This window comes from Macaca nemestrina, chromosome 1 (assembly GCF_043159975.1).
Source record: "Macaca nemestrina isolate mMacNem1 chromosome 1, mMacNem.hap1, whole genome shotgun sequence".
Classification (NCBI taxonomy): domain Eukaryota; kingdom Metazoa; phylum Chordata; class Mammalia; order Primates; family Cercopithecidae; genus Macaca; species Macaca nemestrina.
Genome location: NC_092125.1, coordinates 156,929,096 through 156,956,632, shown reverse-complemented (window position 1 = coordinate 156,956,632; position 27,537 = coordinate 156,929,096). Strand labels below are relative to the sequence as shown.

General features: G+C 39.7%; 1 protein-coding gene across 5 annotated transcripts in view; it reads left to right on the top strand.

The window, feature by feature from the left end:
• Positions 1-27,537, top strand: part of LOC105482673 (ST6 N-acetylgalactosaminide alpha-2,6-sialyltransferase 3) — a 576,370-nt gene that overhangs the window by 537,059 nt on the left and 11,774 nt on the right. For 3 of the 5 annotated variants that reach the window (XM_024793120.2, XM_011742887.3, XM_011742888.3), the window contains one exon: positions 26,818-26,925. The exons of the other annotated variants lie outside the window; for them this stretch is intronic. In XM_024793120.2, coding sequence (XP_024648888.1) covers positions 26,818-26,925 — 108 coding nt within the window. The remainder of the gene's footprint in view (positions 1-26,817; positions 26,926-27,537) is intronic. 5 annotated transcript variants of the gene reach the window in all.

Here is a 27,537-nt window from a genome sequence, read left to right as displayed (position 1 = left end):
TAAAGAAAAAAAGAAAAGGAGATCCTTCTAGGTGAGGTATTACTAAAAGGCAACGGAAAGAAAAAATGTGTTTCTCTATGCTTAACAATTCTGGACACCAAATGTATGGGTTTTTTTTTTTCCCCCATGCCAACCAATTCTCCGACACCAGCTGGGTCTACTACAACTCAATTCAGTTCTGACACTAACTAACCAGAGTTAGCATAGATCACACAGGTAAAGGCCTCAGTCCCACAAGACTGCCCTACATTTCAAACGCCAGTTGCAAACCTGGGCATCTCATAATTTCTGACCAACCAGCAGTAAATCAGGGGTGCTTACCATTTCCTCCTTGGGTTGGATAATTTGCTAGAATGGCTCACAGCATTTAGGAAAGCAGTATATTTACCATTGCTGGTTTATTATAAAGGATACAACTCAGGAACAGCCAAATGGAAGAGATCCAAAGGGCAAAGGATGTGAGAAGGAGAGCTGCATGCCCTCTCCAGGTCCACTACCATTCCAGAACTTTCACAAGTTCACCAACCCAGCCCAGAAGTTCTTGGAACACCATTGTTTAGGGGTTTTATGGTGGTTCCATTCTGTAGGTAGAATTGATTAAATAAATGGCCATTGATGGTTGAGCTCAATCTTGAGCTCCTCTCCTATCCCCTTATGTTGGGGGATGAGACTGAAAATTCCAATACTCTAATCATATGATTGGTTTCCCTGGCAACTAGCCCTATCCTGAAGCTGTCTGGGGAGCCCACCCACCAGGCATTCATATTACTCTGGAGATTCCAAGGGTCTTAGAAGCGCTGTGTCAGAAACTAGGGACTAAGGCCCAAAACTGTAACAAAAGATGTTCCTATCATCCCTATGACTCAGGAAATTACAAGAATTTTAGGACCTCTGTGCCAGTGATTTGGAACAAAGATCAAATGTTTATTTCTTAGTACATCACAATATCATAGTATTTCTTCCTCTGGGTTGATGCAGACAGAACCAAGGTGCAAGTCTTATACAAGGAGGATTTCAGGCCCCACACACTTCCAGCCTCTACCCACCCCTAGCCCAGTACCTGTGTGTAGGAGACACGCTACACAGCCATAACCTGCAGCTCTGATTCTGACTTAACAGTCCTGTATGTTATATGGCCCATGATTGCCCCAACCAAATGTAGCATTTGCAGCTCTTATCTTTTGCAGCTATACTATCCTTGGCAGCCAGCCTGCTGCTAGGTGACAGTTTCTCTTAAACTACTGAGATGAGCCAATCAGTCCACACAAATGGGAGTTTTCATAGGTCTGTGACAGACTCCAACTAAAATGTGGTTTTCTACCCAAAGCTTTAGTGTCCTGCTTCATATGAAGTACAATTTAATTACAAAATAGCAAGTGCTTCCCAAGCCAATGAGATATCTCTAAATACACGACCTAAGGCATGAGCATGCTGATGTGAATGTAAACAACAGTGACACATAAAATAAATTAGTCAGTGTGCAATGAATTTAGAAAATACTTCAAATAAATAGAGGAGACTAAATGGTTTTTATTCATTTAATCAACAAATATTTATTGAGCCTCTATTATATGACAAGTATTACCCTAGATCCTGGGAAAACAGAGATTAACCAAATAAACAATACTCACAAAATTTGCATTCTAACGGGAGGAGAAAGACAACAAATTTAAAAATCTCTGCTATGTTGAGTGGTGATAAATGTTGTGGAGAAAAGTAAAGTTGGATGAGAAGACTAGGGAATGCCCTGGTGAGGCATGAGGGCATTTGATATTTGATGTAGGGTAGTCAAGAGAGAACCCTCTCAGAAGGAGCTGTTGTCAGGGGAAGATCAAAAGCCCTGAGCTAGAAATGTGTGTGTGCGTGTGTGTGTGTATGTACCTGGCCTGCTTCTTTTTCCTTCAGTGTTTGTCTTTTTACAATCAGTTCAAAAGAGCAATTTTTATATTAAAAACATCAACCCTTTGAATTCCATTTATGTTACCAACATTTTCCCCTCACTTTGTCAGTGTAGTTTTCTTTTGTGATTTTTTTGCACCAGTGGAATTTTGATCAGAATTGCACTCAAATATATTAATTATCTGGGGGGAATTTACACGTCTGCAGCCTTCAGTCCTCCCATTTAGTAAAACTAGTCTTGAAAGTCCCACAAATTTTTATTAAGGTGATTCTTTGGTTTTTAAAACTATTTTTGCTGTTATTATGAATGTAGGATCCATTGTACTTTCTAACTGTTGTTTCTGGTTATAAGAGAAAACTATTAGTTTTTGGAGCACAGTGGCTCACGCCTGTTATCCTGACACTTGAGAAAACTATTTGTTTTTAAGTGTATATGTTTCTGTATACAGCCATTTTCTCAAACTCCCTTATTTGAACAGTTTTTACTTTTTTCCCACTATTTATAAACAATTATTTCATCTAGGTATAATCTTTCTGTTTCTTCTCATTATCAACATTTCATGTCTTAATTCCACCCACTAAAATTTCCAGGACCTTAATGAAAAAAGATAACAGTAAAGTCATTTTTCTAGTTCCTGATTCTAATAACGTATATCGCTAGTATTTTTACAATCACTTGTGATGCCAGCCTTTAGTTTAACAGAGGTGTTCTTTATTAGGTGTTAAAAAAATATCCCTTTAGTCATAGATTAAAACATTCTTATTTGGACTGGATATTACATTTTATCAAATCCTTTTTGGTATCTGTCAAAGAAATGATGAGTTGCTTCTTGTTTAAATGGCTAATACCATAAATTAATTTAATATAGGGTCTATTAGAATGTTTTTTAGAGAACACCTTTTTCACAAGCTGGTCCATGAAAAAAAATTGGGGGTGGGGAGATTGTTGTCTGATCAAATAATTTGGGGGAAATACTACATAGTATATTTTCTTCTTAGAAATTAATTTGCTCATTAGCATATTAAAGATACTGAGAAGTCCAGTAGTCAAGAATTCCATTAACTTTGTTAAACCCTTCATTTCCAAACATTACCTGTTCCCCCTCCCTCATATAGCATTAATTAGCATCCCCTTGACTTGGGTTCAATCTAACACACTTGAGATGTGTTGTATGAATAGCTTTCCTTATATTAAATCATCTTTGCACGCCTGGAATAGAAACGCCTTGGCCATAGAGTGTGGTTTTTTAATCTGGTGCTAAGATCAGTTGGTTAGGTTTTAATTGAGGATTTTTGAGTCTGTAATTATAAATGGGATGGTACTGTCACTTTTTTTTGTCTCTGCCCCCTTTTGGCTGTTTCTCTGATTTTAGTATCAGTGTGATTCTGGATTGGTGATATGAATTGGGAAATGATCCACATTTTTCTGGGCTCTGGAACAATTTATGCTGCATGGAGAATTATCATAGGATTTTATTTTCTTAATTTGAAATATTTTCTACAAAATAGCCAAAAGAGAAATGAACCCAAACACAGTGCTAACTGGTTGTCAGTGAGATTGTAATTAAATCCCCTGTTAGCTTTATTTTCTTTACTGATGAGGCTTCAAGTGTCTTCATTTTTCCTCTTTGTGGGTAAACACGATTGCTCTTTGCCCCAGAGGGTTGACGGTTCGGACAGCCAACTCTGCTTAGAAGCAATCACTCCTTGCTCTTGTCACTCCAGATCACCGTAGAACAGGGAAGCATCAAAGTCAGGTCAGGGAAGCAGGAAATGATAGAATCCCAGGCAGGAGAACCAGACTTCTCCATGAGCATGTTGTCCCTGAGGCTGAGAACAAAGTAGGGTGACAAGTATGAAGGCCTGGAGGGAGGGAGGCAACAGAGATAGGTGAATTGTGAGGTCTAGAATCCCAAGAAGAAGTCGAAGAGTATTGATCCTGTTTTAAAAACACTTTCATTGAGGCCGTGTTGAGAGAATGTTGGACATTTACAGTCTGTAAATGGGGAGAGGGAGTGCTAAGTCCACTTCTGAGGCCAGTTCCTCCCCAAGTCACAGAACTCTTTATTCAGAGAAATGTCATATTATCATAGACAAAATACTTCACACAGCTAAGGTCTTAGGCATAAAAACACACAAAAATGGATATATACCTTCTTTCCTGGAATGGGGATTGCTCCACATTAAAAAGAAGAATACCTTAGCCATGCATTCCAGTCTCATAGCAGGTGCCTAGCTATGTGTTTGGTGTTTGTGAATAAGTACCTGGTGTTTGTTCAGTAAAGATGCGTGTTGTCTTTCCTTGCTTTTATGCAATAGATGTGTTTCTAAAAGGTGGGGCATACATTACAATTAAAGAATTAATCTTTTTTTCCAGGTGAGAGAGATATATATACACACATATATATCCTTAGGCACTAAATGTGTCTGTTTTTTAATCCATCTTTAGTCGGTGTTTCTGAGCATGGAAACTTTTTCACCTTTCCTTATGCTGGTACTCTTAAAGTATGATAATGGTCTCAGATACTTCAATATATTAAATTTTAAAAATTATTATATTAATATTCAAATTTTTTTTTCTAAATAAGTTGATAAGTTGCCAGTATTCTCTATTTATTTCTTCATATGCTGGGTAGCTTGTACCTCTGTCTAAAATACAAATTGCACATAATACAATTCTTCAACCAAATATAAGTTGTGTTTCTTTTGAGACAAAAAAAGAAACTGCTAAGATTACATGTCTCTGAGTTATTCTCTGTAATGTGATGAATGCCAAAAACAAGAAACATGCATAGTAGAGGAGAAGAGTGATGATCAACAGCAAAGTGGTTCCCTCCACCCCTCTCTATACCCCTCTCCTCCCTTCAGAGAAGCACATTCATCTAAGTGAATTGTTGGGAGAAACTTATAGTCCATTCATCTATCCAAGGATCCCTGCACAATGCAGGCATATGTTTAACACACTTATTAAATGCTATTTTTTTATCTAGTAGTGTACAGCAAAAATAATATTAATCAAAGGAAAATTTTGGTGGTCTATTGCAATATGAAATCAGGATTTGAATGCCTGTAATATTATAACCAACACTGAGTTCTTTGATGTTCCTTGATTCTCACAAAGCTAAAAATCATTCCTTACCCTGGATTAGAGAAAAATCTGATTTTCAGGGGGCGAATAGGAACAGCTCCAGTCTCCAACTCCCAGCGAGAGGGACACAGAAGACCAGTGATTTCTGCATTTTCAACTGAGGTACTGGGTTAATCTCACTAGGGAGTGCTGGACAATCGGTGCTGGTCAGCTGCTGCAGCCCGACCAGCGAGAGCTGAAGCAGGGCGAGGCATCACCTCACCTGGGAAGCGCAAGGGGAAAGGGAATCCCTTTTCCTAGCCAGGGGAACTGAGACACACAACACCTGGAAAATCGGGTAACTCTCACCCCAATACTGCGCTTTAAGCAAACAGGCACACCAGGAGATTATATCCCACACCTGGCCGGGAGGGTCCCACACCCACGGAGCCTCCCTCATTGCTAGCACAGCAGTCTGCGATCTCTCAGCAAGGCAGCAGCCAGGCTGGGGGAGGGGCGCCTGCCATTGCTAAGGCTTAAGTAGGTAAACAAAGCCGCTGGGAAGCTCGAACTGGGTGGAGCTCACAGCAGCTCAAGGAAACCTGCCTGTCTCTGTAGACTCCACCTCTGGGGACAGGGCACAGTAAACAACAACAAAAGCCAAAAGCAGCAGAAACCTCTGCAGACGCAAACGACTCTGACAGCTTTGAAGAGAGCAGTGGATCTCCCAACATGGAGGCTGAGATCTGAGAACGGACAGACTGCCTGCTCAAGTGGGTCCCTGACCCCTGAGTAGCCTAACTGGGAGACATTCCCTACTAGGGGCAGTCTGACATCCCACACCTCACAGGGTGGAGTACACCCCTGAGAGGAAGCCTCCAAAGCAAGAGTCAGACAGGTACACTCGCTGTTCAGCAAATATTCTATCTTCTGCAGCCTCTGCTGCTGACACCCAGGCAAACAGGGTCTGGAGTGGACCTCAAGCAATCTCCAACAGACCTACAGCTGAGGGTCCTGACTGTTAGGAGGAAAACTATCAAACAGGAAGGACACCTACACCAAAACCCCATCAGTACATCGCCATCATCATCAAAGACCAGAGGCAGATAAAACCACAAAGATGGGGAAAAAGCAGGGCAGAAAAGCTGGAAATTCAAAAAATAAGAGCGCATCTCCTCCCGGCAAAAGAGCGCAGCTCATCGCCAGCAACGGATCAAAGCTGGATGGAGAATGACTTTAACGAGATGAGAGAAGAAGGCTTCAGTCCATCAAACTTCTCAGAGCTAAAGGAGGAATTACGTACCCAGCGCAAAGAAACTCAAAATTTTGAAAAAAAAGTGGAAGAATTGATGGCTAGAGTAATTATTGCAGAGAAGGTGATAAACGAAATGAAAGAGATGAAAACCATGACACGAGAAATACGTGACAAATGCACAAGCTTCAGTAACCGACTCGATCAACTGGAAGAAAGAGTATCAGCGATTGAGGATCAAATGAACAAAATGAAGCGAGAAGAGAAACCAAAAGAAAAAAGAAGAAAAAGAAATGAACAAGGCCTGCAAGAAGTATGGGATTATGTAAAAAGACCAAATCTACGTCTGATTGGGGTGCCTGAAAGTGAGGGGGAAAATGGAACCAAGTTGGAAAACACTCTTCAGGATATCATCCAGGAGAACTTCCCCAACCTAGTAGGGCAGGCCAACATTCAAATCCAGGAAATACAGAGAACGCCACAAAGATACTCCTCGAGAAGAGCAACTCCAAGACACATAATTGCCAGATTCACCAAAGTTGAAATGAAGGAAAAAATCTTAAGGGCAGCCAGAGAGAAAGGTCGCGTTACCCACAAAGGGAAGCCCATCAGACTAACAGCAGATCTCTCGGCAGAAACTACAAGCCAGAAGAGAGTAGGGGCCAATATTCAACATTCTTGAAGAAAAGAATTTTAAACCCAGAATTTCATATCCAGCCAAACTAAGTTTCATAAGTGAAGGAGAAATAAAATCCTTTAAAGATAAGCAAATGCTTAGAGATTTTGTCACCACTAGGCCTGCCTTACAAGAGACCCTGAAGGAAGCACTAAACATGGAAAGGAACAACCGCTACCAGCCATTGCAAAAACATGCCAAAATGTAAAGACCATTGAGGCTTGGAAGAAACTGCATCAACTAATGAGCAAAATAACCAGTTAATATCATAATGGCAGGATCAAGTTCACACATAACAATATTAACCTTAAATGTAAATGGACTAAATGCTCCAATTAACAGACACAGACTGGCAAACTGGATAAAGAGTCAAGACCCATCAGTCCGCTGTATTCAGGAGACCCATCTCACATGCAGAGACATACATAGGCTCAAAATAAAGGGATGGAGGAAGATTTACCAAGCAAATGGAGAACAAAAAAAAGCAGGGGTTGCAATACTAGTCTCTGATAAAACAGACTTTAAACCATCAAAGATCAAAAGAGACAAAGAAGGCCATTACATAATGGTAAAGGGATCAATTCAACAGGAAGAGCTAACTATCCTAAATATATATGCACCCAATACAGGAGCACCCAGATTCATAAAGCAAGTCCTTAGAGACTTACAAAGAGACTTAGACTCCCATACAATAATAATGGGAGACTTCAACACTCCACTGTCAACATTAGACAGATCAACGAGACAGAAAGTTAACAAGGATATCCAGGAATTGAACTCATCTCTGCAGCAAGCAGACCTAATAGACATCTATAGAACTCTCCACCCCAAATCAACAGAATATACATTCTTCTCAGCACCACATCCCACTTATTCCAAAATTGACCACATAATTGGAAGTAAAGCACTCCTCAGCAAATGTACAAGAACAGAAATTATAACAAACTGTCTCTCAGACCACAGTGCAATCAAACTAGAACTCAGGACTAAGAAACTCAATCAAAACCGCTCAACTACATGGAAACTGAACAACCTGCTCCTGAATGACTACTGGGTACATAACGAAATGAAGGCAGACATAAAGATGTTCTTTGAAACCAATGAGAACAAAGATACAACATACCAGAATCTCTGGGACACATTTAAAGCAGTGTGTAGAGGGAAATTTATAGCACTAAATGCCCACAAGGGAAAGCAGGAAAGATCTAAAATTGACACTCTAACATCGCAATTAAAAGAACTAGAGAAGCAAGAGCAAACACATTCGAAAGCTACCAGAAGGCAAGAAATAACTAAGATCAGAGCAGAACTGAAGGAGATAGAGACACAAAAAACCCTCCAGAAAATCAATGAATCTAGGAGTTGGTTTTTTGAAAAGATCAACAAAATTGACAGAACGCTAGCAAGACTAATAAAGAAGAAATAGAGAAGAATCAAATAGACGCAATAAAAAATGATAAAGGGGATATCACCACCGACCCCACAGGAATACTAACTACCATCAGAGAATACTATAAACACCTCTATGCAAATAAACTAGAAAATCCAGAAGAAATGGATAATTTCCTGGACACATACACTCTTCCAAGACTAAACCAGGAAGAAGTTGAATCCCTGAATAGACCAATAGCAGGCTCTGAAATTGAGGCAATAATTAATAGCCTACCAACCAAAAAAAGTCCAGGACCAGATGGATTCACAGCTGAATTCTACCAGAGGTACAAGGAGGAGCTGGTACCATTCCTTCTGAAACTATTCCAATCAATAGAAAAAGAGGGAATCCTCCCTAACTCATTTTATGAGGCCAACATCATCCTGATACCAAAGCCTGGCAGAGACACAACAAAAAAAGAGAATTTTAGACCAATATCCCTGATGAACATCGATGCAAAAATCCTCAATAAAATACTGGCAAACCGGATTCAGCAGCACATCAAAAAGCTTATCCACCATGATCAAGTGGGCTTCATCCCTGGGATGCAAGGCTGGTTCAACATTCGCAAATCAATAAACATAATCCAGCATATAAACAGAAGCAAAGACAAGAACCACATGATTATCTCAATAGATGCAGAAAAGGCTTTTGACAAAATTCAACAGCCCTTCATGCTAAAAACGCTCAATAAATTCGGTATTGATGGAACGTACCTCAAAATAATAAGAGCTATTTATGACAAACCAACAGCCAATATCATACTGAATGGGCAAAAGCTGGAAAAATTCCCTTTGAAAACTGGCACAAGACAGGGATGCCCTCTCTCACCACTCCTATTCAACATAGTGTTGGAAGTTCTGGCTAGGGCAATCAGGCAAGAGAAAGAAATCAAGGGTATTCAGTTAGGAAAAGAAGAAGTCAAATTGTCCCTCTTTGCAGATGACATGATTGTATATTTAGAAAATCCCATTGTCTCAGCCCAAAATCTCCTTAAGCTGATAAGCAACTTCAGCAAAGTCTCAGGATACAAAATTAATGTGCAAAAATCACAAGCATTCTTATACACCAGTAACAGACAAACAGAGAGCCAAATCATGAATGAACTTCCATTCACAATTGCTTCAAAGAGAATCAAATACCTAGGAATCTAACATACAAGGGATGTAAAGGACCTCTTCAAGGAGAACTACAAACCACTGCCCAGTGAAATAAAAGAGGACACAAACAAATGGAAGAACATACCATGCTCATGGATAGGAAGAATCAATATCGTGAAAATGGCCATACTGCCCAAGGTAATTTATAGATTCAATGCCATCCCCATCAAGCTACCAACGAGTTTCTTCACAGAATTGGAAAAAACTGCTTTAAAGTTCATATGGAACCAAAAAAGACCCCGCATCTCCAAGACAATCCTAAGCCAAAAGAACAAAGCTGGAGGCATCACGCTACCTGACTTCAAACTATACTACAAGGCTACAGTAACCAAAACAGCATGGTACCAGTACCAAAACAGAGATATAGACCAATGGAACAGAACAGAGTCCTCAGAAATAATACCACACATCTATAGCCATCTGATCTTTGACAAACCTGAGAGAAACAAGACATGGGGAAAGGATTCCCTATTTAATAAATGGTGCTGGGAAAATTGGCTAGCCATAAGTAGAAAGCTGAAACTGGATCCTTTCCTTACTCCGTATACGAAAATTAATTCAAGATGGATTAGAGACTTAAATGTTAGACCTAATACCATAAAAACCCTAGAGGAAAACCTAGGTAGTACCATTCAGGACATAGGCATGGGCAAAGACTTCATGTCTAAAACACCAAAAGCAACGGCAGCAAAAGCCAAAATTGACAAATGGGATCTCATTAAACTAAAGAGCTTCTGCACTGCAAAAGAAACTACCATCAGAGTGAACAGGCAACCTACAGAATGGGAGAAAATTTTTGCAATCTACTCATCTGACAAAGGGCTAATATCCAGAACCTACAAAGAACTCAAACAAATTTACAAGAAAAAAACAAACAACCCCATCAAAAAGTGGGCAAAGGATATGAACAGACATTTCTCAAAAGAAGACATTCATACAGCCAACAGACACATGAAAAAATGCTCATCATCACTGGCCATCAGAGAAATGCAAATCAAAACCACAATGAGATACCATCTCACACCAGTTAAAATGGCGATCATTAAAAAGTCAGGAAACAACAGGTGGTGGAGAGGATGTGGAGAAATAGGAACATTTTTACACTGTTGGTGGGATTGTAAACTAGTTCAACCATTATGGAAAACAGTATGGCGATTCCTCAAGGATCTAGAACTAGATGTACCATATCACCCAGCCATCCCATTACTGGGTATATACTCAAAGGATTATAAATCATGCTGCTATAAAGACACATGCACACGTATGTTTATTGCGGCACTATTCACAATAGTGACATTCAACCCAAATGTGCATCAGTGACAGACTGGATTAAGAAAATGTGGCACATATACACCATGGAATACTATGCAGCCATAAAAAAGGATGAGTTTGTGTCCTTTGTAGGGACATGGATGCAGCTGGAAACCATCATTCTTAGCAAACTATCACAAGAACAGAAAATCAAACACCGCATGTTCTCACTCATAGGTGGGAACTGAACAATGAGATCACTTGGACTTGGGAAGGGGAACATCACACACTGGGGCCTTTCATGGGGAGGGGGTAGGGGGGAGGGATTGCATTGGGAGTTATACCTGATGTAAATGACGAGTTGATGGGTGCTGACGAGTTGATGGGTGCAGCACAGCAACATGGCACAAGTATACATATGTAACAAACCTGCACGTTATGCACATGTACCCTAGAACTTAAAGTATAATAATAAAAAATAATTTAAAAAAAAAAAGAAAAATCTGATTTTCCTGTTTCATTGCCTTCTTGAAAGAGATGATGTGGGAAAGTGTCACGATGAATTGTTGAGGCTGAATCAGATGATATTGATTTTGTGTCTAACCCAGCTGTACTTTCTCAGTTCCAACACCTCACAGGGAAATACATAGAGGCCATTTCCACAATAGACACCTGTGACTTAATAAAATTATTGGGTAGGGACATGGGAAAACATATTTTTCTCCATAGCCATGCTTACATGTTTTTCTTTTTTTTTATTTTACCCCTTTCCCTGCCTCCCTTTTTTGTGATTGTATAGAATATGCCAACATTGTGAAGGGACATCTTGGGAGGTGAGGCTGGTTCCCTGGGACTAGATTCTCCATTGTCGTGAGCCAGGTCACCACTTCATTCCCCTCTGTTAACAGTGACTGTAGAGTACGCAGATGTTCCACAGTGGGTGGAGGTACTAATCTGAGCCCCGTACCCAAGCCACCTTGTGGCCCGGGTTTTAAAGTCGTGTGGGAAGCGAAGAAACAGATGCAAAAGACAACATGCGGAAAGAATGAACACAACTCAGTGACTAATGGGGCATGCAGGATCAGGAAGAGCTAAAAGTTAAGAGTTACATTCATATCCTGGAGAATGTGGTGCCCCCATCAAATTAATCCATTAATTAATCAAACATTCAGGAGCTGGAGCCATTCACTCTCTGACATACTCTTTGGCTGTATTAATATGGGCATTCATTCCTGAACCACAAGCAGAAGGAAACAGTACTTAAAACCATGGTCGTGAGCACTTAGTTTTTCTTCTCTGACGATGTACAAATCGGTAGTCGCACTTTTAAAAAGCCTTTCATGTAAATCTGGGCACCATCCTGAATGCATCCGTTCTATTAACAGCATGCTAGTTTTGGAGAATTGCTACCAACCCAGCCTGAGGTGAATGGCAGCTGCTTTTCTCTGGGCAGGGCTACTTAAAGAAGTGGCAAGTCCAAAGCCATTTAAAAACTGAAAAGTGGCCTTGTGATAAATAAAATGACACTTCTGAGGCTGAACATCATTGAAAGAACTTTGTGCTGACAGAGAACTACAGAAGCTTTCCTATGGGAAGCTGGCATGCCGATGTCACCGTGGGGCTTTGTTGATTGTGAAACTGGAAGCCATAGCAGTAAGTGGGTGCGTGGGGGCAACCAAAAGCAGGAGGATGGCCTTGCCTGTGTCTGTAGGACGACTTGAGACAGTAGCTGCCGCCAGAGTCCCTTAGGTGTGTGCTTTACAACTGCAGGATGGTACAAATGACACTCTTAATTTTCTGAGAGTTTGCTTTACAGTGAAGATTTAAGACACCGAGATTAATTTAGTTAAATTGATATTTCCCCTCGTGATTTCAGGGATTTAACAGTGAATAAGCCTCTTGATGTTGATCTATCTCCTGGGGGGTCCAATAAATTACAGAAACATGTATTACCATTTTTTGGAGCTTCCTCTTCATTTATTCTCCTTTCTATGGCATACCGTATATGGCCAGGCCTTTGCTACAATTTGTTATTTATAAAAAGTACAGAGCACGTTTCAATCCTACCAGATGAAGTCAGAATTCTAACTGAGCTATGGGTCAACTGACTAGAAAAAAGAATTTAAGATCCCGATGACATGGCTGTCTGTGAGGGATACGGTTTGGATTTATATCCCTGCCCAAATCTCATGTTGAGTTGTAATCCCCAGTGTTGGAGGAGGGGCCTCGTGGGAGGTGACTGGATCATGGGAAAAGACATCCCCCTTGCTGTTCTTGGGGCAGTGAGTGAGTTCTCACAAGACCTGGTTGTTTAAAAGTGTGTAGCACCTCTTCCTTTTCTCTCTTCCTCCTGCTCTGGCCATGTAAGACGTGCCTCCTTCCTCTTTTACTTCTGCCTTGATTGTGGGTTTCCTGAGGCCTCCCCACCCATACTTCCTAGCTAGCCCATGGAACCATGAGCCAACTAAACCTCTTTTCTTTGTGGATTGGCCAGTCTCAGGTAGTTCTTTGTAGCAATGTGAGAATGGACTAATACAGTAAGGCTTGTGGAACCTCGAGTGGTGATTTGGGTTGGATTCCTGACATCTCCTTGGTATATCCTTAGACACATCATTGAGTCTCTGTGCTACATCATCATTGAGAAAACATCAGCAAAATGGGAAAAAAATATGTTAGCAGAGTCTTACTTAGGAACAGGCTGCATTCCAAAATTATTCAACTAATTTGGACAAATTGAGTGTCTACTACGTGCCAGACATAGTTGACTTAGATAGATAGGGCACCTTTGCCAACAAATAGCCCTTTACTGGCAAGTTTCCAGTTAGTTTGCAAGTCAGCTATGTATAAATTGGTATACATTTTCCTAAAGAGACAAATTTTGAAACAGTGCTTAGATTCTCAGGACAATTCTCAGAAGCTAAGTTAATTCATAATGAAGTGGAACTCAACTTCTAATGGAATTCTCAAACCTAACTACCATTTACACAGTGATTTTTAACCCTGGTTGCTGCATACCACATTATAACCACCTAGGAAGGCTTTAAAAATTTAGTAAATACCAGCTGGGCATGGTGGCTCATGCCTGTAATCCCAGCACTTCGGGAGGCCAAGGTGAGCAGATCATGAGGTCAGGAGATCGAGACCATCCTAGCTAACATGGTGAAACCCTATCTCTACTAAAAATGCAAAATTTAGCCAGGCATGGTGGCGGGCACCTGTGGTCCCAGCTACTCGGGAGGCTGAGGCAGGAGAATGGCATGAACCTGGGAGGTAGAGCTTGCAGTGAGCGCAGATCACGCCACTGCACTCCAACCTGGGCAACAGAGTGAGACCCTATCTCAAAAAAAAAAAAAAAATTTAATAAATACCAATACCCAAACTATGCCCACAGGACAATAAAATCAGAATCCATTACCAGTAACATTGGTGGAAAATAGAGCTTGAGAAAGAGTAGAAAGGAATGGGAAGCAATGCATCTAGGGAGATCAAGGCTGTGACTGGGGGATAGGGGCTAGGATTCCAGGGGGTGCAAGGTGTAGTCTGGGGTATTGTGGTGTTGGTGGCTAGAATAACAAGAGAAGATGCCTCTCTGGAAAAAGTAGTAGGACTGTGGGCTTGGACCCTATAGGAGATTTTTGTCTTTTGACAGTAAACCATTTTTCAGGAGTAAGAAGATGATGCAGGGGCCTAGAATATTCAGCTCCAGAAGCACAAGGATTGGTGCTTCAATGATAAGGAGGGAGCTGATAACCTAAGTGGTCAGCATTACTCATCACTTTCCTTTTGTCCGGTTCCTGAGGAATGAAAGAAGCTACCTTCAATCCACTGTCTTATTTTGGGGTGAGGCTTTCACAAAATGCAATGGCTTATGTTTCCCCTCTGAATATGTAGTTCTTTTTATCATCTTGGCCTAATTATGGGCCCTTAAGACTCAGCAGAGCTAAGGGGAAGGGAAGGGAATCAAGAGAACCACCAAGAGAGCTCCAAAAGCAAGAGCTGGCAGGTAATTCTGTTCATCTATGCCTGCTCTGTAACAGCTTTCAGAGCTCAGGAGCTCTTACTTTCAGTCACTTCCTTGCAACCCTTGCAGTCAGAATTTCAGGGTTCGGAAACATAGGCCTAAAATGTTATCACCAAGTGGTGAAAGCAGATTTGCTGAGTGGATGATCCCCTTGGCTGTTTTGCCAAGTTCTTCTCATTTTTATAGCTGGGCATGGAGATTTCCTTTTTTGACATTCTGTGACTCTTACAATGTAGGAAAATCTGTGGAGATACAACATTCTCACATTTCAAGTAGCTGCTCTCAAATAAGGGACATTTTCTACTGTTTATTTTTCCCTGGAATTTTCTAGTATATATTGCTTTGGCTCTGTTTTCTAGTTTTCTCTTTATGACATTTTGGCTACTCCCAGTCAACAAAAATAGTGCACTGGAAGAATTCCAGAGACACGTGAAAGTTATCTGTCCTGCTTCAAGGACAGAAATTACTACTGTTTTCTTCTCTCTCAGAGAGATGGCCCTTAAAAGTGTTGGAATGTATCTCTTTTCTTGACATTTTCTGATGTTCCTGATTCTGTTTTCCTGGTGAGGGCAAAATAAATTATTGTGAAAAAAGGAGGCGAGGCCCTGGTTCTACAGGTTTCTGGAGGTTCTGGTATGGGAAGGGCATGCACAGAAGAACTTCTTCTAGATACTGTTTTACTGCAAGCAACAAACAAACAGATCTTTTTTCTCATAGACTGCCAGCCAAACTGTGTAGCAACACTATGGAAAAGACCCCAACGACCTCCACAAAATAAATTCTTCCCTTCACTAAGCAAGGAGTTTAGCTCAGTTGGAAAATCTGGATGGACCTCAAAGGAAGAATTTTCTCCTTTCAAACCCAACCCGTTTCAATAATAGAGAGAAAACAGGTTTTTTTTAGAACTGAAATTCCTTAGCAAAATTTAATTGGAATAGCATTCTACCATAATGGGCATTCAGCTTGTTTAGTAGGTGAGACTCCATTAGCTTTGACTGTTTCAAGGAGATTGCATAACCAAGTCACTTGACTTCGGGTATTCTGACAGAGCAGATAGCTCCCCATTTAGGAATTTGCTTGTGCTGGAGTGGGAGAATGAGAGGAGCACCTGCCTTGATATGCTGATGATACCCTCTTATTTGGCAAAGGTATTATTCATAAGGTAGTCAATTAATGTCAGCCTATTGGAAAAATGACAGGCTTCAAAGCTTCCTCTTTAGATTAGAGACTCTAAAACTCTAAATGCCTGCAGATCCATATATCAGTTGTTGCTTCTGACCTTTCCTAATTGAATTAGCCTCCTTCTAGTGAGCCTGATTTAAAAAAAAAAATTTAATAGATGGGGTTGCTGGGGGTATTGCTTAGATTTTTCCTATTGAAAATAAGTATTCCCCTCCAAGTAATTTATTTGGCTTAATTATTAAGCCAAAGTCAGAAAAGTATCAATAGCTTCAAATAGACAGGAAGTGGCTGTAAAATTAGCCTTTCTTAACGAGAAGAAGGTCAGAGCTTCTTTATATTTTTTAAATTTCACTTTTATGTGTGGCTCATTGCTTAGGCTCTGGCTGAGGCTCATTTAACAATGATCCCAGTGGTACTGGAGCCCTAAGCAATAAGACTTGGAGACCTAGCCTCCTTCCCTGGGGTGAAATCACCTCAAATCACTCTTAAATACTTGTTAAAATTTTCAGTTGCTTAAGTTATTTTAAATGTAAATTTTCATTCTGAAAGCAAACAGGGACTCAGAAATGATTTTTGTCAGAATAAGTTTGGGTCTGATTCTCTCCTATAACCATTTCTAAAGGAAAAGCTCAGTTTAATTCAATCTCCAGTTAAGTCAAAAACCTAAAGAAAAGTGAGTCACTTCATTTCTACTCTAAATACTAAAGTGGCAGGAAAAGTTCTTTTATCTGTTTCAATATATTCCAACCTGATTACAATCTTTTTTTTTTTTTTTTAAGTCATAGGAACGTATACACAGAAGGAATGGCTGATAGGTGAACTAAAAGAGAAAGCCAAAATCTTTAATTATCTTTTTCAGGTTAACAGAGAAACAGGCACCTATGCCTTAGGTAGAGAAAGGTGATTAGCATTCAGAATACTGAAGCCCACATCAATTCAGAAAGGGCATGATTTTAAGATAAGTTGAAGGGTAAGTTAGAAAGAAGCAACTTTTTAAAGCTTAAGTATAAAACTAGGATGAGATCAAAGATGGATTGTTAATAAGAGTCAAGGATTAGTTGGAAGTAAAGTCCCTAATTATACCCAGAGTATTTAATAGACACAATTGTGTTAAAGAAGATCTTAGAGGTCAGCCAATCCAACTTCGATCTTTGGTTGCAAGGAACAGATGCCTCCTCCAGCTGACACTAGTCAAAGACGGGAATTTATTTAAAAGTTGTAGAAGCTAAGCACTGAAAGAAAGCCAGGCCTAGAGAATGAAGGAGATTCCAGAATTTGATCTTTATTTCATGACTTATATTTTTATTTCTTTGAAAATTAATGTATATATCCTCATCAGCAGCATAAAGCTATTGCTTGTACATGACTATGGCTGAAGTTCTAAAATGTGTTTGGAATCATGAAATTACAAGCACAGATCTATAAAATGGTAATAGAATAGTGTCTTTATATTAAAAATACAACTGCACATTTACAATTTCTCTAAAATGAACTATGTTACTATGTAATTGCAATTACAGAATTGCTGTTAATGATGAAAGACCCTAAGCCTACCTAGACCAATAATCTTATTCTACCATTAGAGAAACTGTAGCCTGGGAAGAAGTGATATGTTGATAATTCCCCAGAGGATTAATAGTAGAGCAAGTAGAAGAATGGAGATCCTTTGATGGCTGCTGTATCAGACGTAATGCTTTGTGCCATACTGGGAGCAGTGGCCAAGAAAGAACTTAGTTAAGAACCTGAGTTCTCTAGTGTCAGACTGTCCTTAGGCAAGTACTTTATACCTTCCTGAGCCTTCATTTGTGTAATATGGATATTAGTACTCCTCATAGGATGTGGTTGTTGTGAGGATTAAATGAGAGAACAAATGCACAGTTATTGACACAATGTCTAGTACATAGAAATGCTCTAAAAGCAATAGCAGCTATCAATTCAAAAATATTAGCTTTTTGCTGCATAACAAGCAACGCTGAAACTCAATGATTAACAAAAATATTTTTATTTCCTACTTATAAATCTGTGATCAGCTATAGCTCTGCTAAGCTTAGCTAGAGTTGGCTCCAGTTTTGGGCTCATGTTGGTCCCGTAAGTTTCCTCATCCCAGATCCAGGCAGAAGAAACAACCCCTACCTTGGATGTGTTGTTCTCACGATAAAGGGGAATAAAAGAAATGGGAACCATGTGATGCTTCTTAAAACCTCTACTGGACACTATCACAATGTTGCCTCTTCTCATATTCTACCAATCACAGCAAGTCATTTGGCCAAGCCCAAATTCAATGAGGCAGAAAAGTTAACTGCACCCACAGGCAAGCTATGTTCAAGGATGGAATGAGAAATATAATCTAGCACAGGAAGGTTGCAAGAAAATCTGTGGTCACTGAGACAAGCAGCTTGAATAATCTGAAACTATAAATTGCATAGACCATCTGTAGTAGCTCAAGTCTTCAAAATTATGGACTGTTTAGAAAAAAACAGAGATCTAGGGAAGGCAGCAAAGTTATTTTGGGTACAGACTGGATAAGAGGGTATATCATACCATTCCTTCTCCCAGAAGTTTCAATAGGTAGAGGATATACTGATTTAGAGGTCATTTATTTCAGTTTCCAGACCTGAAAGGTCTTTCAAAGGGTTCATATTCTTAAAGCAGCAGTGGTATGTGTTTGCATTTCCACTAATTTTTTAAAAACTCAATGCATTTAATGCTTATGTAAAAACTGTTTCCATTATAAATGGAACACATCGAGAGCCCCCAGGTGTATATGGAAGAAGCCTGCTTGGTGGTAAGTGGAAATTAGATGACTTTGCTCGTGATTTGTAACTTAGTTTATAACACAGATGAGCACTACTAGGTGCATTCTTTATCATCATATATTTTTAATTGTTTTATTCTTAGTCATAGGTTGTTTATGTTTCATTCTCAACTCTGAATTAATGAGGAATTTAATGAAGAAGTAAAACATAATTCTGTCAATTTTCTTCTGGATATTTTTCTCCAGATCCATAAATTTCTTTCATCTGAGAAAATAACTATATGGAACATCAAGATATCTCTAATATTTCAAAACGTAATGTAAAAAAGAAAAATAAATTGGTGCTGTTTATGCATCCTGTCTGTAACCAACAATCTACTGCAGAAATAAATACTGATGATGCTTTGAGATCTGTACCAGGTTAGGGGATAGATGAGAATGACTCTGTGGTCCTATTATTTTTACACCTCAGTACAACATCACAGGCCATTCCTTCTGCCTGAAAAGCCCTCCTCCTTTTCCTCCTCTGCCTAATGTTCCTACTCAGCCTTAATCCACAGCTCAGCCCTGACCTCCCAATGGAGAAGGAATTATCCTCTTCAATTCCCTCAGCTATATTTGTTGCTCTTTCCCCAGTAGTCCCATGTCACTTGCAGGGGAATTACCTCCTGAATAGCCTTGGCTTTGAAAATAGTCACTGAGTCTGTCTTTCTGACTTAACCCTGATTTGAGATCTGGGCAATTTGGTTTTCCAGTGCCCAGCAACATACCTCACACCTAGAAAGTACTCAACACATCTTTCTTGAGTAGATGAGAGTAAACAGAATTGCAGCTTGATAGATAAGATTGAAAACTGGAGAGGACATTGGAGAGAGCATTTCAGGAAGAAGAAAAGCACACAGAAGTAAGGAGTAAGAAGACGGAGGCTGAGATGCGCAAGTTCTGTTTAAGGAGCAATAAATGAGCCCACGTGACTAGACCAAAGAGTTTAAGAAAGGAAGTCCTGGAAAAAGCAGTGGGGAGTTTAGGTGTGTTGGGGAGGGTCTCGAGGGACACACATTGTCTTGGTCTGCCTTGGCTGTCATATGTCAAAATATCACATAGCTTAAACAGCAGAAGTTTATTTTCTCACAGTTTTGGGAGCTTGAAGTCTAAGATCAGAGTAACAGCATTACAGGTTTCTGGTGAGGGCTCTCTTCCTGGCTTGTATGGCTGCCCTCTGGCTGTGTTTTCACATGGTGGGAAGAGGGAGTGCTCTGGTGTCTCTTGCTTTTCTTATAAGGAAACTAATCTCATCCTCGTAATATCATCATATGACAACTCACCCTGCTAATCTCATGTAAAGCTAATTATCTCCCAAAGGCCCCATGACAAAATATAAAATACCACCAGACTGGGGATTAGGGCCTCAACATATGAATTTGCGGGGAACAAAATTCAGCCCATAGCACCGACCCATATTGAGTGGTTAAGGAACCGACCACTGGTAAATGAAGTGAACCCAAAAGATTGCCATCATCCTTTCCTGCCATTATTAGGGTTCCATTGTTCAGTTAAGAAAGTGAATGAAATCTAGAAAATCAGCAGTTCCAATTAAAAAGGCATTAAAGCCTAAGAAGAAAATAACCTTTTAATTTCTGCGATGAATGAATAAAGTAATTTTTGTGAGTGGTATTTTCTATTTCTACAGCAGCCATAAATCAGACCATTGGGAGCTGTACCATTTTACTTTTAAATGTACATTTTTGAAAAGAACACACTTGTTTCTTATTATTCTCCTTTTGTACAATTTCATTGCATTCATCACCAGTCAGAGGGTCCTGTTGATTCTCCAGCAGAAAAAACTATTTGTTATATTCACAGTCCAAGTGCCTACTGATTAGCACAGGTATTTTAAATTAGATGATTGGGCTGGAAGTACAGTCTTCCTCTAAGCTTTACTGCTTTCTCCATTTTCTGTTTTTTTGTTACTTTTCAGGCCTGAATTCCTTTCACTTGGTTCATTCTCTTAAGAATTACTAGCCACAGAATGATGTTTTTATTCATTTGAAAAGTTTATGTCCATTTGCAAATGATTCAAGACAAGACTGAGAATTCCACTGCCTGATTTGCAGAAAGTTGTTGCTGCCTGAAAATGTGCTGGGCATGTCCTGTTGATAGATAGTACAAATATACAGTGTTAATACAATGGGCAAACTCCAGAGCATTTCCATAGCTCCCGACTATTGAATGATATACAAAAATATATGACTTGGGGACAGCTGAAATTGTTTCCACACTTTGAGCTCTGCTTCCATTAGACTGGTTCACAATATTAGATTGAATCCCAAGGTGCTACTGATAATCATCAGCTGTTTTTCTTGCCAGGACTCTTTGTTTAAATGTATTCTTTCATTATCCGTGTGCTTTTGAAAAAAAATGAGGGAAAGAATGTTTTTAATTGAATAATCTGTATTCTGTCAGGTATTTCTTCTCCCTAGGAAGGTATCTGAAAACTTACTTTGCTGTTTTTATTTATCCTGCCAGTGTAGTATATTGATGAGAGAACTGAGGTCCAATAGTGTTAAAACAAGACATGAAATATTGATTAATTCTTCTTTTAAATTCTCTTTTTACCCCTGAGTATAGCAGGTTTCAGAAACTGCTGCCAATACTGTGCTCTCCAATAAACCTCCATTATTGGGAGGGGGGTCTTGATACCCTTCAGGCTTTGATAAATGATTATTATGCTTTTGAAATGTTAGCTTTGAGTGCCCGAGGCTTGACTTTCATCAGTTCATGAAAGAAACAGTAGAATTGAAGCTGCAAAGTTTGAGCCAAAGGCCCCCAAAGGAACCATTTCATGAAAGGAGTTAACCACAGATACTGAGGCTTCTGAACTCCTTGTCCTTGTTCCACCTGACACTTTTTCTCCATTCCTAATTGTACATTCCACCGTTGCAAGCTAAGACTTGCCCTTTGGGTCTAGGCCAACTGACTTTGCTGATTTCTACGGTTAAAATGTAAGAAGATGGGTTTAGATGGACTTGTAAAGAAGGGAGAAGGAAGTACAATGCTTGGTTGGATGAAGAAAATCAGGGGACAGTGAATGAGCAGAGTGGGATCTGGAGATTAAAGGAATCTGGCTGTTTAGGGTCAAGGACACCCTCAGAGCAGTCACCCTAAGGCAAGAATAGGCCATGGGGAGTCAAATCTACTGCCTCCTTAGGACCCAGATGAGTTTGGAACAGAGGGGAATCTGATAAAATGTATAAGAGAACTGCACAGGACAGCCACCCCACAACAAAGAATTATCTTGTCCAAAATGTTAATAGTGCTGAGATTGAGAAACTCTAATCTAGAGAAAGTGCTACAATTTTTTGTCATCAAAGTATGAGTTTCTTGTGTTCAGAACCCAACTCATCGAGCTATTGGTATTCAATAATTAGCAGAGCACCCTGTGAATAGATAATAAATCCAACATAATCCAGTTCTCTTTTGAAAAGTAGCCATTTCCATTTCCACAGTTCTGCCCCTGAAATTATCTGAAAGGGAAATGTCACTCAGTTAGAAGGCTCCAGCTTGCCGGATAACAGGAGGAAAATGCTTCACAATATCTTGCCAGAAATGAGAAGAGGACAGAGTGTACTCAGAAACAGAGGTGCAGGCAAATGAAGGTTACTGACAGCCAAAAACACTGAGACTGGTAAACATCATGATAGCTGGACAGACAAGGAATCCCTGTATCCATATGATGGCCTTTTGACATGAAGGAATAGGAGTAAACATCAAGGGTAAAGTAGCTTATATTTTATTGAAATAAACTAGATGAAAGATCATATCTTAAATGATATGTCTTCAAGCATGTGCTACATCAAGGTCTTGACAGCATCATTTTCCCAAGAGATGTGCCAGTAAATTTAAGTAGTTTCCAAGTTATAAGTATCTTGATTACCAAAGAGCAGCAGGATGCAGAGCCTGACCAGTAAAATCAAAGGATTGATGGCTTCCTCTTCACACTTCTGCCTTTATTTTCCCCTGCATGGCTCATTATTCTGCTGCATTAATTTAAGCTTCCTATTGCACTGAATTAAGGGCTTAGATTCTCTTATCATCCCTGTGGGAATCTTGATTGTTTATTTGTGGATGAGAATAATTGTTTTTATTGATCCCCAAATGTGGAAGGTAAAAAAAAAATGGTATGGTTGATGGCCAGCTCATACATAGTGCTGCGTGCATGAGTGACAAATTATGAAACAGTACTTGGCCCCAGAGGATACCCTTTAAGAATTTTTAAGGCATTTGATAGTTATCATTTTGAGGCATTTGATAGTTATCACTAAGTCTTTCCAAGCTGGAAATCATAAACAATTTCACATACATCAGGCAAAGTCTTTTTGTTGTAGTTTTCATTGAAAGTTAAAGGTCTAGTTGGGTGTAATTTATAACTTCTCATTTCTAGTATGTTCACACAGCAACCCAGTTGAGTTTGGAAATGGTGCAGCTACAAGATGTTCCAGAGCCAGTGTCATCAGGCCAGTGAGTTCCTCTAGGGACCTAGATTACTAGGCATTTATTTGAAAGAATTCCTGGATTCATCCAGAAGTTGTCATTATTCCACTGCAAACATCACTATATGGACATTGACTTCAAATAGTTAGAGAAAAAAAACTACTTTGCTAGCCCTAGCTTGTACTGTGGGTAGGAAACCCCACGCCATTTAACATCCCAAATATATCAGAGGCATCAGGGAAAGGAACTGCAACTGTCTAATTAAGTGCTATTTGTAGGACAGGGCACTTGGGCAGTATGAGCCTCCCCCATCTGAATCAAATGCAACACATCTTGTTTAAAGAGCTATTGAGCTAATTAGCATGGCCTGTCTACACAGAAATAAAACAAACCAGGTTAGGTCCTAAAGGAATCAAGGATCAGAAATGTGGTAAAGTTTCCTTATTAGGTGGTAAGAAGGAAAGATCTTTGACCAGATGCCAAACCCTGAAATTCTTGATCCTCTTTTCCTGTGGTAAAGAGAACACAGATATATAGAGAAGCCACTACGACCATTGCATCTTCTTTATTCTTTGAGGGCTCTGTTCTGAAAGCTTACTGTTGAACCTTCAGAAATGACTGTGTGGGCTGGACTGGAATGAGTCAGGAGAGCTTGTTTTGCAGAATAAGTGTCCATATGTCACAAAGAGGATCTTCCTCTTTTTCCTGGAGATATATTATCTTTGAGTTTGATAATTAACACATCTGTGAAGGGACCACATCAAAGGGAGGATGATTTTTCCTAATTATGATTTTTTTTTTCGCACTGAAATTCACCTTTACCCTTAGCGCTATGGTTCAGTTATGGCCTTGGCCTTGGTCAGCCATTGCAACACCTTCCATGAGTGGCAGTGTAAAGGAGTTCTCCCCATGAAAGTTTTGTGACCATTGTCACTACCATTGCAAGGTAAAAACTTTATACCCAGCTTATCTTTTTATATATGCTGCATACATTTAGTATCATGCCTGTCACACAAGGGAGCACGAAATGTGATCTGACCAATTCACGTGTTTGCTCATTACAATATCCGATATGCATGGAGCATGGTACTGCACAATGGTTAAAACTTAATTACAGACTGTTGAGGGTGATGATCACAGAATCATTTGATTTTTAAATTAGAAGAAACCTTGGTTATGACTTAGTTCAACCATCTCATTTTAGACACAAGGAAAATAAGACCCAAAGAGGCTAAATAAGTGTCCAAAGCCTCATGTTCGAGTAGTGGCAGAGCTGCAATATCAAACCAGATATCCTCACTCCAATTCTGACTGCACTCTGTGTTGACTCTGAAACACATGGCTGTGCTTTGTTGCACGGTATTGTGATCAATTGTTTTAACATGTGTGCCTCCCTCACTAGACCATGTACTCGTAAGAAAATATTCATCACCAGGCTCCTAGCACAGTCAGTGGCACATAATAGGATCCCAATAAATGTTGGTTGAAAAAGCGAATAAATGAGTAAATACATGAGACTTGTTTTTTTCCTCATCATGTAGAAACGAACAAATGCCGTAACTTTTAGTGATCTCTACGAGTGCTTGGTCAGCGTAATAATGAAGAATAGACAATATAGGGAGTGGAAGGTAGAAAAAATAGTATGAGAAAGAAGAGAAAAAAAAAAGAATACACAATTCCATAGGAATAATAACTAGACAAATTCAGTACATAGACAAAATGTTTAGATTCAATTTGGGAGCATTTTGTCAAGACTCGTGCCTCCTCTGATCTCTTCTCATTTTCAAATAAGGGCTTTTTAAGCAGATGGTGCTTTAAACAATTCCCATCATTGCTGCTTCTCCTCAGACCCCAGAATGCAGGATTGACTTCAGGTTAAGTTGTCTAAAAGGCAAAGTTGTTCGTTAGTGTATCTCACTTCCCTGAGATATGTCTTCCCACTCATTTTGCATCTATTGCTGCCCCATGTTGCTGCTACTATCACAGAGGAAAGTGCACATAACTCGCTGTGATCTGGTTTCTGGGATATTTTCCATACGTCAGAAGATATGAAGGAATGGCTACTTAAGCAGTGACATTTGAGACTCAGTGATAAGTATGCAGAGAGGAGGTATATGGGCTGAGTTTGTGTCTCCTTGTGAATCACCCAAAGTCAATGCAAGTAAAGGCTAAAAAATCCAATCATCTACCCCCACTGTGAGTTTGTGTTTTTCCTGAAATGCTGGCACGTTGTAAGTAATTTGACACTAAGTCGTGCCTGTTAAAAAGAAGCAGCAGCAGCAGCAGCAGCAGCAGCAGCAGCAGCAAAGGATTCAAGGCTCCTAATTATAGCACACTGATGGCTTGGTGCTGGGGTGTGCATCAACAATATTGAGCAAGTACTGGCTGGAGGGCTGAATCCAGACAGCGGTTATCAGTATCTAAGTGTCAGTTTCAACTGGCTGTGCTCCTGTAGGCCAAGAAGTCTACATGGAAGGTAGACCATTTAATCTTTTTCAGAGGTGTTGCTACACAGCCGTCAAACAAATTGGGCTAGTCCAAATGCCCCTGTGGAGAGAGTTTTAAGGAGATGGGCAGTCATCTGTTTTGAATGGATTGAGTCACTTTGGCTAAAGACAAATATGGAGATCCAGTTTTCACTGAAAATTCCTTTGAACCATTTGGAACTTGGCAGATGCCCAATCAGCACTGCATCTAAGTACATCCCCACCCTCCCACTCAGTTCCTGCATTTCCCAGATCTTCTTTGAACATACCAACCATACTTCCATATTTGTGATTTTGTCCTTGCCCTTCCCTCTTCCTGAAATACCTTTTCCTCATGTGGTCCACATAGCTTCTTCCTCCTTGACCCTCCCCTCTGTCTTTTTCAGATCTTTGTTCCCATGATCAAAGAAGCCTTTCCTGGCCAACTTTTATAACATAGCTACCTCCAAATCCAATCCACTGGCCTTCGCAAAGACAGAAGCTTTCGTTGTTTTGATCGTTATTGTATCCCCAGCCTCCAGAACAATGATTACCATGTCGCTTGTTCAATGGAAATACAATGAAGTTGATAATGTAGGTCTTAAAAAGGAAAAGTCTTGTCTTATAATGCCTGGAAAATAGTTAAGGAAATCTTTTCAGATGCTTTCATTTCAAGTTAATCACATACACTGCATGTAAGTTACACTTAGAAACCCAAGCAGCCTTTAAGAAAGTAGTAATATGTCCAGGTAAGCAAGATAGCACTATTATCATTCAGTACCCGTCCAGGCTCCAAGCAGCTTTAAGAGAACCTTTCCTCTGATAGACAGCACTAATTTGTGTCTTATGGAAAATTAAATAAATTATTTTTCACCTGAAGGGAGCAGGATTATTTGACTTCAGATATTTGCCATATGGCTTCTCTTGCACACAACATAGCTTTGAGGCTTAAGGTAGTAAGAGCAAGAGCATTCCTATAAATTATTCAGAGATAATTCAGAATAAGTGTGCATCTTTGACATATTGTCAAGTTTCTCAATGCTTTTTCCTGATAACAAGTGCTATGTTTTTGATGAAATGTTGCTTGTTTCTCACACACCTTATTGTTCTGTGTGTGTGTTCTGTGTTTTGTCCTGTTTGTTATTGTTTGTTTTAATTTCCCTCAGAGTCCAGTCTGGCTCGTATCTCAGCACAGGGTGGTTTACCTTCATTCTGGCCATGGACGCTTGTTATGGCATTCACGTCTACGGGATGATAAATGACACCTACTGCAAGTAAGATCACAGGAAATTATTTTTATGCAGCTCCAATTCTGAGATCTTGTCAAAATATCACAATTCATTTTAATACCATAAATCTAAGAAACAGATAAAGCAACAATTATTTCCCAGTGTTCTTTGCTGACATGACATTTTATTGTCAGTGCATCAAGTTGTGCCTTCTAGGGGTGATAAAAAGAAAAATATTTACCAGTCTAATGTCAAGTGTCAGGAGGAACACTTTTCCCTTAATCAGTGGCATAGCAGGAACTTGTGGCTTGAAAATATAGAAGTTTAGTGGTTGTTTAATTTGCAAAAGCAAGTTTGTCATTTCTGCTGCTCTGATGGCTTGATGGATAGCTATCTACTCAATGGTTAGTTAGATTTGATCATGAACGAAAAAATGTCCTGAAGCCTCAGAGAAACTGACAGCTTAACAAGAATTCCTGGAAATTATACTTCACTAATAAGTGAGTAATCTGCCAGATCCTTATTTAAAATGAGTGTGTTTACCCACAGTATATCCTCGCTGGTGGGATAGTTTCTAATTAGATAATAAAACAAACCCTCCATGCTTCATCAGGATAATGAAATCTATTTCCCTACCAACAATTGGCATAATATAAT